At 40.8% G+C, this 16,873-nt stretch overlaps 1 protein-coding gene across 1 annotated transcript in view; it reads left to right on the forward strand.

Annotated features, from left to right (window-relative positions):
- The first annotated feature begins 2,270 nt into the window (after positions 1-2,270).
- The window catches only part of LOC129406564 (leucine-rich repeat-containing protein 37A2-like), a 49,102-nt gene continuing 34,499 nt past the window's right edge, over positions 2,271-16,873 (forward strand). The window contains exons 1-5 of the mRNA XM_055144729.1: positions 2,271-2,571; positions 4,261-4,332; positions 6,853-6,924; positions 10,321-10,392; positions 13,108-13,188. Coding sequence (XP_055000704.1) covers positions 2,441-2,571; positions 4,261-4,332; positions 6,853-6,924; positions 10,321-10,392; positions 13,108-13,188 — 428 coding nt within the window. The 5' untranslated portion in view covers positions 2,271-2,440. The remainder of the gene's footprint in view (positions 2,572-4,260; positions 4,333-6,852; positions 6,925-10,320; positions 10,393-13,107; positions 13,189-16,873) is intronic.

The following is a 16,873-nucleotide window of genomic DNA, read 5'->3' on the forward strand; positions in this document are numbered from 1 at the left end:
TGGAACTCCCAGAAAATCTAAGAAACCTCATCATCGACCACAACAGATGCAGGATGAGGACTTAGATTCCAGTATGGATATCTTTTATCCTGAGGGGAATGAACCCTTGGATGTACTGGGAGATTCAGAGCCACATCCACAGATCCCTCACAAGACTGAATCCTTTTCACCCCAGTCCCAGCATCCAGAACCCTCTGAAGAGCTAGAACAGCTTCCCTTTAAGGCCCTGGAAGCTGAAGTTTCAGCAAGCACACAACAGACCCCAGCTGCACTTCCAGGATTTCCCGAGGAATCGAAACCTTTAGTTCCAGACTCAGATTTGCTGTCCAGTACCCCTGAAGAGGGTGATACTGCTTCGGTCCAGCCAGAAATCCTAGTTCAGCCTACATTGGCTCCTGAAGAAAGGGGGTCTTCAGTACCTCAGGAGATGGAAGCTCAGTCTTCAGAGTCAGGTCTGAAAGTGCAGTCTTTACTTCATCATCAGCCAAATGAACTGTCTCCAGTCCAGAAAGAAGCCCATCTTTCAAATATTTCTACTGTCATCATCAAACCTGCCTATCTGCAGATTACTGGAACTCCAAGAGTCAACAAGAAGGATGAAATTTCAACCCAGCCAGAAACCCTAAGTCTAAGTCACACAGGAGAGAACCGTGAAGAGAATGAACACTCTCTAGCTCAAGAGGTGGCCCAGTCTCAGCCTCTAGAGAGCCCTGAGGGTGACTCTGCCATACAGCAGGAGGCAGTGGCTCAAGCTCCAGAGATCCTTGAGGTGACTGAATCTTCAATCCAGCAGGAATCCCTAGCTCAGCCTCCTGAATCTTCTATGGAGTTGGAAGCTCAACCATTTCTTCATCCTGCAGAAAATCTTCCAACTCCAAGTCAGAATGGAACTTCACACTTAAACTTGCCCCATGTCACTGCTCAGCCTTTGAGTGTGACATTTTCCATTTTTTCAGAGGTTGGTGATGAGGTTGAATCTTCTCCAGTGCCACAGGAGGCCCTGGATCAACCGTCTGAGCCATCTGAGGAATCTGTCACTAATCCACCCCTGCATCCCGAAGAGTTTATTACATCTCCACGTCACAATGAATCCCCAAGCTTAAATTTGACATATGTCAGTGCTAAACCTATTGGTGTGACATTTTCCATATCTACAGAGATCAGTAATGAGGATGAACCTTCAGTCCAGCAGGAGATGCAGGCTCAATCTCCTGAGCCATCTGAGGAATCCGTCACTCACCCTTTCCCGCATTCTGAAGAAAATATTCCATCTCCAAGTCACAGTAAAGCTCCACACATCAACTTGCCCAGTGTCACTTCTAATCCTAAGGGTGTGACTATTTCTGAAAGTACAGAGGTCATAAATGAGGTCAAACCTTCAGTTCAGCAGGAGGCCCAGGCTCAACCTCCATCCCAGGAGGTCCAGGCTTCATTTCCAGGCCTCTCTGAGAACATGGAATTATCTGGCTGGCAGATTGTATCATCAACCATTTCTGAAACACAGATGTTCCAGAGTGAGATGGTAGCTCTACATTTGGGTCAGACTCTAACTCAGCTTTCGCCAGACAAGGAACCTGCTGAGAAAATGGAAATTTCTTCACCTGTGCAGGAGACCCTCACTCAGCTTTCAGAGTTACCAACAGATATCGTTTTGGCTCAGGCTTCAGAGCATTTGGAAGGACCACTTTCAGCATCAACTCAGCATCCATCATCAGTCCGGGTTACGACTCTCACGGCAGAACCAAGTAGGGAGAGCAAAGCTTCTACGATCCTGAAGAAGACTACCGCTCCCACAGAGCACACTGTGACAAAACCAACAGGGAATGTGCGGACTCATTCAATCGCCACTAAGATTTCAGCTCTACCCAGTCTGGGGGTTTTGAAGACAGTACCTTCTCCAACCACACAGAAGACCACAGGTCAGACTTCTAATCAAAATCAACCTTCTACACATCAATATATAACTGTACCTTCAGAACACACTGTGAAGACTAAACCCTCGACAACCCTGACAAGTACCAGTGCTACAGAACACTCAGATGTGACACCTATTACACCATCTCTGAGTCCTCATTCAAACTTGAGTGAAGTCACATATCCACCTATAAACAAGGACGTTCCTGTCACTGAAGGCAGTTCAGTTACAGCTCCAACCATGCAAGAGACTGGAGTTCCGTTTTCAAAGGCCCCAAAGAAAGCTGAGGTAACAGTTTCAACAAGTACCACTCTGACAACCCCCACAGAGGGATTGCTGTCAGAACAGCGTCAGCATCAACACACAGATCTGAGTGAACAGACATCTGTAACTTTGGACGAAACGCCACAACCAGAAACATCAAGGACAGCTTCCCTGACTCACTCTTCAGCCCTATCTTCTGGACGATCTACTTCCGAAAAGGCACATGTAGATTTCCCTGAGCAACTGCAACAGAATGAACACATGACCTTCAACATATGTGAGCTCTGTACCTGCACAGAGGATACCCTCTCCTGCACCGGTCTCAGTCCAGAGAAGAGACTCCGTAGAGTGCCTGTGCCAGGGCCCAACATCAACAGGACCTTCACTATACTGTAAGAATCACCTTTCCTCTCATCTCTGCATTCTGCCTATTGACGTAGCAAGCCTTTGCTTCAATGTCTTCCTGTATCTGCCTCATCCCCCATGTCCACGTTAAATGATTCTCTCTCTTTTTTCATATTTTGTTGGTCAAAAGATATCCTCATTCTTTGGGGCTGGAGCGATAGCACAGCGGGTAGGGCATTTGCCTTGCACTCGGCCGACCTGGGTTTGATCCCCGGCATCCCATATGGTCCCCCAAGCACTGCCAGGAGCAATTCCTGAGTGCAAAGCCAGGAGTAACCCCTGAGCATCACTGGGTGTGACCCAAAAAGCAAAAAAAAAAAAAAAAGATATCCTCATTTTTCTTTAAATGTTGTTTCTTCTTCCCCAGTCTTTTTCTTATAATTGTCCATACTCTCTTTCCTTCCCTATTTTTGTCTCACCCTCAACCTATCCTTCATCCCCTCATTCCTTCATTTAATTCCCTAACCTTTGTTTTATTTTTTGCCCTAGCTTTTTTTTTTTTAGACAATAGTATGTCTTCCTTATCTTTTTTTGCTAGTGCCACACCTTGTGCTTATGGACATGATTTCTGGAGCCAGACTGCCTGAGTTTGTCATTTGTTAGCTTTGTTACCTTGGACAAGTCATTTAGCTCTGTGACTCAGTTCCCTTTTCTTTAGGTGGGGAGTATGGTAAATTATCACTTCCTAGTATTGCTGTGATACTTGTTCATTTTGATACTTATGAAGTTAAGTACCAGGGGTAAGTCCTCAGCACCATCCCCCCGCACCCCTACCAATTTCATGCATCTATACATGTGTAAGTTCATAAACTTTGGTACAATAGGTCAGTAAAGTAAACAGGATAATGTGTGAAAATCCCACTTTCCCACTCTCCCAGCTGTATGACTACTGCACAGTAACTCCTGTTACCATCTTGGGTTTTCTTCTACTTTCTTTCCTGTGTATTTTTTCCCCCACTAAAGATAATTCTTTGTGATTTGTTCTTTTCCTGGTGAAGTACATTGAATATATCTCTCCTCACTAGTCCCATTCATTTTCTAATTTCCCTAGTCTGTCTAGAAATTTCTACTATCTCGAACTTCGAATAGAGAGTATAGATCTAAAACTTTGGTGTTCTCTGGCAATGTTTTTTAAATATTTATTTGCTGATAATTTTGTTCATTTCCCTGTATATTATACTTTTGAAATTAAAAGTTTCTCCATTGATTTGCAGTAGGAGTTACAATAGGTGTGAGTTTGGAAAAATGACTTACATGCTAATTAATTGGCATTATTTTAGCTACTCAAGGAATTAGGAAGTTTAGGTTGTCAGATATTTCATTGTTTGACTAGTCACCCCACATTATGTCTCTAGTGGGGCAAAATGGGAATCTGATAGCTGTGGAAATAAGCTGGTGTCTTCTGTGTTTTCTTTATTCTTTTACTTATTCTGTTTTGTTTTGTTTTGCTTTTTGGGTCACACCCTGCAATGCTCAGGGGTTATTCCTGGCTTTGCCCTCAGGAATTACTCCTGGCAGTGCTCGGAGGACCATATGTGAAGCTGGAAATCGAACCCGGATCAGCTGTGTGCAAGGCAAACGCCCTCTCTGCTGTGCTCTCGCTTCAGCTCCTCTTTTACTTACTCTGTTCATTCTTTTCCTACCTATTCAAGTCTCTGAACTGTGTTTCTTCATAGAAATTTCCAAGGAAACTCTATTTCTTCCATTGATGGAAATACATGGAAGGCATACCCTTGGGTTGAGAAACTGTGAGTATATTCTCTCCAAATATGAATATTAAAAAGTAATTGCACCATAAAATCCTCCTTAGTATACAATTTTAAGATCAATACCTCTGATAAAAGGAATTTCCCCCTCACATCCCATAACAACCTCCATTAGTTATAATAGTTTACTTCTTTAAAAATTTTTTGTTTACTGGGCTGGAGCGATAGCACAGCGGGTAGGGCGTTTGCCTTGTATGCGACCAACCCGGGTTTGAATCTCAGCATCCCATATGGTCCCCTGAGCACTGCCAAGGGTAATTCTTGATTGCAGATCCAGGAGTAACCCCTGTGCATTGCCGGGTGTGACCCAAAAAGCAAAAATAAATGAATAAATAAAAATTTTTAGTTTACCAAGCTCTTATTTAAAATGTCTCTTTGTTTTCCATTCTATAACTAATAGAGTTAATTTTATACACACGTATACATATATGTATATATTTTGGTGATGCAGCTGGTTTTTATTGAAACTTACTTTAGAAAGATGTGAGAGGAGAAAAAGAGAAGTACATGTTTTAGAGACAGCCCACACAGATGAACAAACATGATATGTGTTCACATTCTTTTTTATTTTTTGCTTCTTGGGTCACACTTGGCAATGCACAGGGGTTAGTCCTGGCTCTGCACTCAGGAATTACCCTTGGGGGTGCTCGGGGGAGCATATGGGATGCTAGGATTCGAAATTGGATTGGCTGCGTGCAAGGCAAACGCCCTACCTGCTGTTCTATCACTCCAGCCCCATGACTACATTCTTAATTAAAATTTAAAAAATGATTCATAGTGCAAAATTTAATCTTCTGATTTGTTTTTTTCCCTGTAAATATAACATCTGCCACTTGATACTTTCACTTTATTTTGCTTTAGACTTCTTTCCTTTATGGTACATAAAGGTTTACCCCATCCATTTAAACTCCTGTTTAATAGTAATTGTATTGAAAGATGTTTTGATTTTTTTAAATTTGTTTTTGTTTTTGTTTTTTGGGTCACACCCGGCAATGCGCAGGGGTTACTCCTGGCTCTACACACAGGAATTACTCCTGGTGGTGCTCAGGACCATATGGGATGCTGGGAATTGAACCTGGGTCGGCCACGTGCAAGGCAAATGCCCTACCCACTGTGCTATTGCTCCAGCCCCCTTGATTTTTTTTTTCACATGAATTACTGCAGCTCATGGTCTTGTGAATATGGGCAAATAGGTCTGTTAAATAGATAAATAGATATAGATTTGCTGGGCTGAAGGATATGTAGTTATAAAAATTTAATTGACCTCAAAATAGTTGTGCTAATTTAACAGTTCATGAAAGCATTGATTCTCCATGCCCATCCACCTCTGAGCATTCTTCATTCGGGGGCTGGTCTGATGAATGAATAAAAGGGATCCCATCTGTATTTTAATTTTTCTGGTTATTTTTGAATTTAAATACTTTTACATGTTCACTGAACCTTTGCATTTTTTGAATGGATGGTCCTTTGCCCATTTTTCTGATGTTTATTGCTTTTTTAATTGTGTCAATTGAGACACAAGTGATGTATAGAAAAATATTGACATCCGAAGTAGTAGACTAATCTTTTATGAGTTTTGTATGTCATTAAACTTGAATATGAGTAATAAATGATGTTTAAATTAATGAAAGCATGATAGTCATAGGAATTTGATACTTACTGGCAAGATCGGAAAAGGCTATAATTAATTCATTTTTAAAAATATCTTTTTATTTTAGCTATTTTGATTTACAGTTTTACAGTATTGTCCATAGTAGTGTTTCATGGTTGTTCATGGTTAGGTTTCAATCGTACACTGTTTCAACACCCATCCCTCCACCAGTGTACGTTTCCCAGCACCAGTATCCCTAGGTTCCTCCCATCACCCCCCACCCCCCACACCGTGCCTGCTTTGGACAGGCACTCTTCTTCTCTCTGTCTCTGTCTCTGTCTTTCTCCTTTTGGGTATTGGGGTTGCAATATTGATACTGAACGGTTATCAGGAATATCCCCTTATCTACCTTAAACACTCAATTCTTGTCCAGCGTGATCACTGGCCTCAATCATTCTTGAGTATTTGTCATATGCACTTTGTGCACGTTTTATTTCCCAGAACAAAAAAAGTTAATGGTGTTAAGTTTCAAAGGGCTTCCTTTACAGATTTAATTTCATTCTTCATGGGGTATCCAGAGTAATGTTTGGAAGAGAGGAGGGAGTGGCAATCCTGAGGTTCTGGTGTCACCCAGAATTTGGATCTGACAGATTTTCTGACCTAGAGAATATGCTTTGAATAAGTTACTTGGTGTGAAGAGTCAATAGCTGTGTTTGTGTGATGGATATCAGTATATGATGGATATAAGTGAGGACAAAACAAAGAGTTTAAACAGAGATCACTATCCCTAAGTTAAATAAGAATTGGGGTCTTTAGAAAGCACCATGATTATGTGTAAGAATTAGTCCTATGTAGTAAATAGTCATAGTTATTTTGCATTTTGGTCCAGAAATAATTTTTCCATTTCTCAGAATCCTCAGTGACAATTCTTTGACTGAATTACATAAGGATTCATTTGAAGGCCTGCTATCCCTCAAGTACTTGTAAGTTAGTTAATCATTCATTTATGAGATTTTAGCTCTGTTGTTTATAAAACAAAGGGTGTGCAAGTTAATCTTTATCATTTCTTCCAGTAATACAATTCTATAGTTTTGTGATTATAGCATTAAAAACCTCTCATGTTATTTCTGGCACTAAATTATATTTGCATTTATGTATATAAATATCTACATGTGCATATATAAAAAAACTTTAGGCTTACTCTTCAAGCCCATGTTCTCCCTGGATCGTGTACTTTGCTTACTTGTCCCCATGTCTCTTTGTTTGCTTTTTTTGGTCTGGAGAAACCCGGGTTATCTTGTGAACAAATTCTTTCTCTTTGCAACCCCCCCACATCTTTCTAAGAAAGTTTCATTCAATATAAACTGTCTTGCTTCACAAAAGTTTTTCTTTAAACTTTAATAATAAATGAAAAGTACTTATATTTGCATCACCCATGTAAACTTAACTTAGAGTGCTAATATACCATCTCCTCTGTGTTCGCATAGAGTTCCTTTATGTCCCCATGGATCAAAACCAATGCATGGTCCAGTTTTACATAGCCCATTAACTTAAGAATTGTTTTTGTCAGCTGGGGATATTGCACAAATGTTGAGTGTGATGCTTAGCAACAGGAGGCCCAGGTTGGTTTCCCAGCAGAACGAGGTTCTGGGCTCCCCATTCCCTGACCCCCCAGTAATGTTCCTGAAGCATCCTCTGAGCACTACTAAATAAAAACAAAGAGCTATGCAAATATGTTCCTGTTTTTATTTTTTATTTTTAAATTTTCATGTATGTGTGTATGTATTACTTTTGGATCACACTCAGGGATGCCCAGGGGTTACTCCTGGCTCTAAACTCAGGAATTACTCCTGGCAGTGCTGGGGGGACCATATGAGATGCTGGGGATCAAACCCGGGTCAGCTGCATGCCAGGCAAACACCCCACCCGCTGTACTATCACTCTGGCTTCATTATTTATTTATTTATTTATTTATTAAAATTTTGTGCATGAAGAAAGATAGATTTTATTAAAACTTATTTAGAAAGTTGTGAGGGAGAGGAAGTAAGAAGTATGTGTCCAAGAGAGAACACAGGTGAGACAGAGTGGAAATAAACAAGCAAAGAAACAGAAAGAAGCAAGTGAGATAGTCAGGCCCTGAAGAGCAAGCCCTGAGGACTTTCAGAAGGTGTTTTTATTCAATCCTTCCAAAAAGGTTGTCCTTTCCTGGAGTTTTGCATACTAAAAATTAGTCTGGGTGTTGTCACAGGAATGTCTTGCACTGTTGATGTTCTCTTTATAATCTCATGGATTCTTGTGTAATTTCTTTTCTGAGGGGACCAGCCTTTTCTGGGTGGGGCCTTGGATTTTTGCATCCTGGTGGTACCTCAGTTTCTCCTCCAAGAGCTCAGAATTTGCATTTCAAATGATGTGACTCAAGCTCTTGAGCTACTTTGGGGCTAGGGAATGTCTTCTTTAGTTTTAGTATTCCCCCAAAGTACATCTGCCAGCCTGCACCAGTAGGAAAGGGAAAGCAGTCCCAACCTCATCACAGGCATCCTGGGTCCACCGCCTGTCCCTTGCAGGAAAGAATTTCAAGAGGTGCAACAGTGAAGCAGATTGAATGAAACGTGCTTAGGAAGATGTGGGAGGAGAGAAAGGAGGGCGATGTTGGAGAGAGAGCACCGGCTTTTCCAGAGTGCAAGTGAATAAGCCAAGGAACATAGACCCTAGCAAGCGAGACACACGGGAGAGCACAGCTTGAAGAGCAAGCTCAAACTATGCTTGTGTTTATAAAGTTGATGTTTGTGTTTTTCTGTAAAAGAAAAAATATTATAAAAATATGCTCTGCAAAATCTAGAATATTATTATTTTTAAATTTCTGGCCTTTATAGAAAACTTTTAAAAGTTGGCTTAATAAAAATTATTTTAAAAATAAAAATAAACTTGAATTATAGAACAAGAAAATAAAGAACTTTACTTGAATTCCAGTAGCCCAGAATTTTAAAAAATATGTGTAGTTTCATCATTGTGATTTGCAATACATTCTTACACCCTATGTCAGCATATTTCTGAATTATCTATAACTTAAATGAAAATTTAAATATGAAATACTTGGCTAAAACAGAGTGATTCTATAGCAGTACTATTAAGAACATGTGAGATTATCACGAGGAGAGTTCTGTTGTAGGAATTGTTGGGCTATTGTCACACAGACATCTTGGACAGAATCTTGTAAAAAGAGAGTAGGAGAAAGGTAGAACACAGGAAAAACACCTCAATGCTCTCAGAATACCAAAAAAGAGAGTAGACACCTAGACCCAGGAGTTGTAAGCCAGGGCTAGCATGCAGAGCTCCCTCGTGCCCACCTGCGCTGGGTCACTCAGGCCTGCAGTAGATCACTTGGAGGGCCTGTTAACCCCCCAACACAGTTCCTGCTCCAGCTGATTTGGAGTAGGTTGATTGGAGAACAGGCATCTTCAATCAGCTCCCAAGTGAGACTGGTGTTTGAGAACTATTTGGAAAGTTAATACATGACGGTGTGCATTGTGGGTCAGAAAAGGAAAGCCTGGGACTGGAATGATAGGACAGGGGTAAGGGGCTTGCTTCTGCACATGGGTGACCCAGGTTTGATCCCCAGCACCATGCAGGGTCCCCTGAGCCCCCCAGAGTGATGTGTGTGCAGTCAGGAGTGATCCCTGAGCAGTGCCAAGGAAGGGAACGAAAGAAAGAACAGAGGCAAGAAGAAGAGGGATGAGCTAGGAGATAGTTATACCCATCTTGGTCATATGTGAAAGAACTTAAGGAGAATTAATAGATATAAAACAGTCAACTGTAATCAAAAAAAAATTCAGCACTCTGAGGATTTTGTTTGTTCCACCCTTGTACAATGAAAGCAGTGAATTAATGGAATATTCAGAAAATATAGAACCAAAAATTGATTTTCTATTATGATAAAAAAGTTTAATTCTAAATTAGTTCAAAGTTCTGTCTGAAAGGAGTAATTTCATTTCACATTATATGAAAAAGGATCATTTTATTAGCCTAGCTAAACAGGAAGGTATATAAACATGAGACTGTTCATTTGAATATTTGAAATGATTATATTAAATATAGTAATTTCACATGGAGGTAAAAAAAATTGAACTCCAAGTAGAATTGAGAACATAAAAATCACCCAATCAATTCTCTGCTCCAAGAAAAGTTTAACTCCAATATTAGAACCAAGTAGTCATACAATTAATTCATGAAGATTTGTGGTTGAGAGAAATGAAAGAAGGTTAGGGGTTCTGGAACATTCAAATCTACTCATTCAATATTATTTTGACTTCTACTAGTTATTTCTAATATTATATATTTGGTAGTTAATTGAAACAATATTTTCTTCTTCCTTTTCCTAGAGATTTATCTTGCAATAAGATACAGTTCATTGAAAGGTGTACATTTGAAGCACTACCATTTTTGCAGCATGTGTAAGTTAAAAATCACTGTCACTGTCACTGTCATCCTGTTCATCATTGATTTGTTCCAGCAGGCCCAGTAACGTCTCCATTATCCTAGCCCTGAGATTTTAGCAGCCTCTCTTTACTTGTCCTTCCTAGTGGCATTGCATTAGAGGCTCTTCAGGATCAGGGGTTTGAGACCCATCATTATTACTGTATTTGGCATATGAATACACCACAGGGAGCTTGCCAGGCTCTCCCCCCATGTGGGCAGTAAACTCTCAGTAGCTTGCCAGGTTCTCCAAGTTACGTGAGTTATGATAACCATGTATAAACTAGCTAAGAGAAAACTACAGCAATTTGTTCTCAACACAATAGTTAGAAAAGTAAACTAGTTTTCAGGAAGTACTGGAAATGTCTAAAGTCTTCTATTCTGTAGATTCTCAAATGTAGGATGAGGCAATATCCCCAATTTCTCCTGAAAAGAGGAATATCCAGGTATGTTTAAAGACTTCATATTCTAGAGCATTCCCTAATTACTTTATTTAAAGAATTAAGTGAAGCTTGGGTGAAGACTCATTAGCCTATGGTGACCTCAGTCGATCCTTATTTGGGATGCTTTGAAAGGTCACTTGACAGGATCAGCTACAGAAGAGCACAGAGATTTAATATAGACTGAGTTACTGTTCCTTGAATGAGGCCTAACAATGCAAATCTTTAATATCACTGTAAACAAGTATTTGAAAAATAATCAGCTAAGCAAGTCTAGTGCACATTTCTTTTACATTTACTTTATTTCTGGGTTCAAATTCAATGCTATTGTAATACAAATTTCTTTTTTATTATTTTCAGAAGACACACTCTCCTTCTACCACAGTAATTATGACTGAGACAGCATTTTACAGCTTACATACACTCCCCCAAATGTCACCACATTTGATTACACTCGTACAGTGAAAGAATGAACAGGGACAGAACTGAAGAAAATTGGACAATATCTATTTTAATATGTGTGCACAAGAAAGCAACGCTTTGTTTGCTAGCAACTTCTTAAGATCTGTTTTATTAGGGGAAATATTTTTATAATTATTTCTAACAAAACTGTTAATAGCAGGGTCAGGAAATCAATTAGCAATAGAGTCCCACTTCCAAAAATAACATGTTTTTTATAAGCACCATAAAGATGATTCCATTCCCTTGTACAACGTTTTTTACTCTTTTCCGAGGCTAAGAAACACTGTTTAATATCACATACAGAAAGGGTTTCATTAGCATCATTGCACAGGCCTCATTGCATCCCTCCCTGCTCCCAACTTCACACACAATGCTAGACTCTAGCTTGGGAGACACATTTTAGCCCAGAGAGAGGCCAGTTGTGCAATGAAATCCAAAATAAAACCTTATGTTTGAGTTACTAAACAGTTCCCCTAACATTGTCAACACAGCGAATTTTAAAAGCTGCAAAGATCTTCACTTAACTAAGTTTGAAAGATTTTTTTCCTTCTTACTCCTAGTAGCTTCAGCTACTAAAACTACAGCAAATCCTTTTTTGCCTGTAAGTAAGTATTAGTATGAGAATTACTAGTCAGAGCAATGTGAACAATAGAACCATGGCCCTCAACCTGGATGATTTTGTGCCCACATGACCCTTGATAGTGCCATGAGGTAGTTTTTATTGTTTTAATTGTCAGATCTATAATGATGCTGTTGGTGCCTAGTGAGCAGAGACCTCCAGATACACTGCTGAATAGCTACAATGCACTGGACAGCCCCCCCATAAGTATCCAGTCCCCATGTGGCAGTAGTGCTGAAGTCATGAATCCCTGTTCTAGAGAACTTCATTAGTGAAGTGTTTGTTAAGCATTTGCTATTTTGTGTCATAAACATCAAAGAATAAATCTTAAAGGTCTTTCACAGTGATGTTTAGTGCATGAAATGTGGTTATGTGAATTAGAAGTAATGCCTCCTTCTTCTCCTTCTCCTCCTTCTTTTCCTTCTCCTTCTCCTTCTTCTCCTTCTCCTTCTCCTTCTTCTCCTTCTCCTTCTCCTTCTCCTTCTCCTTCTCCTCCTTCTCCATCTCCTCCTCCTCCTCCTTCTCCTTCTGCATCTCCTTCTTCTCTTTCTCCTCCTCCTTCTGCTCCTCCTCCTTTTTCCTCCATCTCTCCCTCCTCCTCCTCTTCCTCTTTCTTCTTCCCTCTTTCTCTTGTTCTCCTCCTCCTTCTCCATCTTCTCCTCTTCGTCTTCCTCCTCCTTCTCCTTTTGCATCTTCTCCTTCTCCTTCTGCATCTCCTTCTTCTCCTTCTCTTCCCTTTTCTTCTGCTCCTCCTCCTTTTTCCTCTTTCTCTTCTTCCTCCTCCTCCTCTTCCTCTTTCTTCTTCCTTCTTTCTTCTTGTTCCTCCTCCTCCTCCTTCTTCTCCTTCTCCCTCTTCTCCTCCTCCTCCTTCTCTTTCTGCATCTCCTCCTCCTCCTCCTCCTCCTCCTCCTCCTCCTCTTCCTCCTCCTCCTCCTCCGGCTCCTCCTTTATTTCCTCTTCCCCTTCCTCCTCCTCTTCCTCTTTCTTTTTCCTTATTTCTTCTTCTTCTTCCTCTTTCTCTTCCTTCTTCCTTCTTCATCTTCTTCCTTCTTTCACCTTCCTTCTTTCTTCTTTCTTCCTTCTTCGTCCTTCTTCTTCTTCTTCCTTCTTCTTCTTTCTTCTTCTGCTGCTGCTTTTGTCTTCTTTTTTTTCCTGTGTTTTTTCTTTGGTAGGAATCTTGGTTGCAATTTAATCACTGAACTGAGCTTTGGAACGTTTCAGTCCTGGCATGGAATGCAGTTTTTACACAAGATGTAAGTAAAAAAGCAGATAAATATACATAATAACACTGCATCAAAACATCATACAGTTATTATTAACTAACTGGTGCAAGGCCAGTGTGAACTCTATGTCTTGAGATCCAATTCTTTTTGTTCAAACGAAGAAACTAAGGAACAAAGAGGCCAAGAGATTTGCATGATGCCTGGCATGCTTTGCTTTCTCTATTATTGATTATTGGCTCGAGCACTAACAGAAAGGTATCCATTAGCATTGTCTTGTGATTCCCACTGGTATGGCCCTGAACTGTGAATGAGGCTTTGAATTCCCAGTTTAATTCCAACTTTGGTTCCTGTTCATACGCAAAGTTTCTAACCACTTAAATGTATGCAACAAAGAGCCGGGAAGAACTAGGTATAACAGTTTTTACTGGGAGTTGGCTGAGAAGGAGAATTATGGATTCATTCCTAGCTGGTAGCTTCTTTTACATGGGGAAGGAGAAGAGTTCCTGAACATCTGTCTTAGCATATTTCCCTCCCTCATAATCTAGACCATTATTTTGAAGAAAAAATACATATGTATATATATAGACATATATATACATATATATACATATAGATACACACCTCTAAAGTGAATTCACTGTGGTCAGTATAAAGATTTGAGCTGTGGTAAAAGTTGGTAAAAAGCTATGATAAAAACATACCATAGGCTTCACACCTGGCAGTGCTGGGGAGGGATCCAGGATCACTCCTGGCAAAACTGGCATCACACTGGCCAGCTGAGCTAGAAGGCGGCCATGGGAGGCACCTGGAGTTCTGTGGTGTGGTGGGATCAAACTCTGGGCTTATACATGGCAGACATGTGCTCCATCTCTGAAACTATCTCTGTGACCCCAAAAGTGTTTGTGTTACATCAGAGTGAGTGAAAAACATTCATCAAACATACATTGTTCTTGCCTAATTTCATTGTACTTACTTTTCTGATTATTCATGTGTAAGAAGCGTGTGGTTTTATACCACTTGGGTGAAAAGTTCCCTCTGATTTCTCTCTGATTTGATGTGACACAAGCAGATCAAAATTCAGAGGCTTAAAGGAAATTCTGTACTCAAGCGGAAGGTCCTCCTTTCAGTCTGACTTTGAAAAGAGTCTTCACCTGCTTGTGTTTCAGAAATCCAGTTTTATACCATTCCTGCAGATTAGATGAAGGAAGGGCAGGAAAGCAGCTCGGTGATTCTGCATGGGTATAAACCTGAGTCGATCCTCCGGCAGACAGATTAGATGGGGCGGGTAAGGGTTGGAGTGTGTCTGGGCCGGGGTCACAGTTCCTGCAGGTGCCCACCTGTAGCAGCTCCCCTTCACCTCCTTAATTTACTGACAATGGCAAAAAGAACCCTGAAGACCAGTTTAGTAAGGAGCAGGCTTAGAGATTATTGTCACCTCAGTGCCTCTAATGCCACATTTTTACTAAGCATTATATTATACCAAGCACCGTAAGAACCTCAGTTTTGGTATAGTTTTGTAGGAGACAGCGGGGGCGGGGTGGAATGGCATCATACTTTATAAAAATTAAGACATTCAAGAACATTCACAGAGTGCCATTTCTTCTGAGTGTCAAGCCTAACTATATGGAAGAATAGAGCAGGGTGTTTGTCACCAAGAACCTTGAGTACTGGAAGAAAGAAGACAGATGCTGGTGGGAAAACATGAGAGCCCTACTGCTAGTGCAGACAGCAGGGTAACAAGATAGTGGGGCGACACTGGAGATAATGGTGGGTGGTGTACTGAGAAGGACTCATCATGAATGAGGTTGAGGAGACAGCTCAGAGAGCTGGAGCCTGAGCTTTGCATTGCCAGCAGTCACTCCCATTCACACCTCCAAATGTGGTCCCCAAACAATGAGAAGAAAACCCAACAAATTTATAATGGAGAAGGTGACGATTTATTTGAATTGCATATATTGAAATTTTACTCTCAAATGAGAGAAAAAGGTAATGAAAGAATCATAGATACCTGGAAAGAAATGATCATCCCTGTCATGTGATTTAAATAGAACTAGCTCCTAAGAGTAATTCAGTCACCTCAACAGATTGTCATGAAGTCTGGGGAGATAGCGCACTCTGTAGGTGCTGGAGCCCCAGGGTTAAGCCCCTGCACGACATGGTTCCCCAGCACTCATGGAGTGCCCAAGTATGGCACTACCCACCCCAGCAACGAAAGTGTGGGAGCCCAAATGTGCTGGGGGATGGGCTCCTTTCTTTGGGGCCCAATCTTTCTAAATGACCTAGCTCATTCCTTTCAGGTACAAGTTGCCTGCGTGATCAAAACTCTGTGTCTGGAGCACAAGTACAGTGGGTGCATGACTTGCCTTGCACATGGCTGATCTGGGTTCAAGTCTCAGCACCCACATGCTCTCCCTGAGCACAACCAGGAGTAATCCCTGAGCACCCTGCTATGTGTGGCTGAAAAACAAGGGAAAATAATGTTACATCTTTTTCCAAAGGCAAGGGATTCACTTAGCTCATTTTATTACCTATCTGACAAATGACTGGGTTGATTAGAGGCTGGGTTGATCATAATTTACTCCCTGCATTAAATATATCTGGGGAAAGGTCGAGGTGAGAGCCAGAAGAGCTCAGTCAGCTGAGGGCATGCCAGGTGTAACCCAAACCTAAGCACAAACAAAACAAAATGGCCCAGCTGAGGTGAATTGATAAGGAATTAAAGGAAGCTGAACTCCAAACCTCACTTGCAGGATCTCGGGGAAGATCCCAGCGATTTTTATATTCATAACTTTGCATTTCATTTATTTTGTTAAACAGGATTTTAATAAACTAGATGAAATTTAGGGTCCACAAAAGCTTGATTCTTCCTGGGTTCCAGGTAATTATCACTCAGTGAGTTTTTTGAATGAAGCATCTATAATATTAATAAACACTGAATGGTGAACACATTATCAGTTGAATGAGTAACAGGTCACCTACAATATGCCATAATTATTTGCAAATGTAAATTAATAAATTTTCCATAAATTGCCAAAATATTAGTAAGATGCCATTGTTTTTGAAAGGGAGCTAATCACATCTCTTACAGATGAAATCAGGAATGACATATGTTATGGAAATCCAACAGCATTTGCTAATCCTAAACGTTCAGTATCTTTTTGTTTCCTTTTTGTTTTGGGGCCACACCGCCATGCTCAGGGGTTGTTCCTGGCTCTCCTCTCAGGAATTACATATGGGATGGGGGATCAAACACGGGTCAGCCGTGTGTAAGGCAAACACCCTACCTGCTGTACGATTGCTCCAGCCCCAAGCATCTTTTTTTTCCCTTCTGACTTTCAAGTGTTTCTTTGTTCACCTACACAGGTCTACACTGATGGCTTGTTTAAAAAATTCTTTTAGTCTTCTCATCAGTTCTAAGGTTACAAGTTCCATGATTGTAGCAACTGCAGACTTGACAAAGTAGAAAGGCGATGCCTTACTCAGACAGAGCAGTGGACACTCTGGCTTGTTTGTGGAACATCAGTGTTTTGCCAAGACATAAGTACTAAGAGAGAACAAAGGAAACCCAAACCTTGTTCCTACTGACCGCTTGACCCCACTGTGGAGATTGTCAGTGAGGTGGGGAGCTGCACTGTGAAGGCAGACGGAGCTGTGGTCACAGCGAAGCCCTCACGCTCTCCCAGCCACATAGCATAATGGCCTGTCTTTAGATGAG

Source organism: Sorex araneus, chromosome 7, assembly GCF_027595985.1.
Source record: "Sorex araneus isolate mSorAra2 chromosome 7, mSorAra2.pri, whole genome shotgun sequence".
Taxonomy (NCBI): Eukaryota; Metazoa; Chordata; class Mammalia; order Eulipotyphla; family Soricidae; genus Sorex; species Sorex araneus.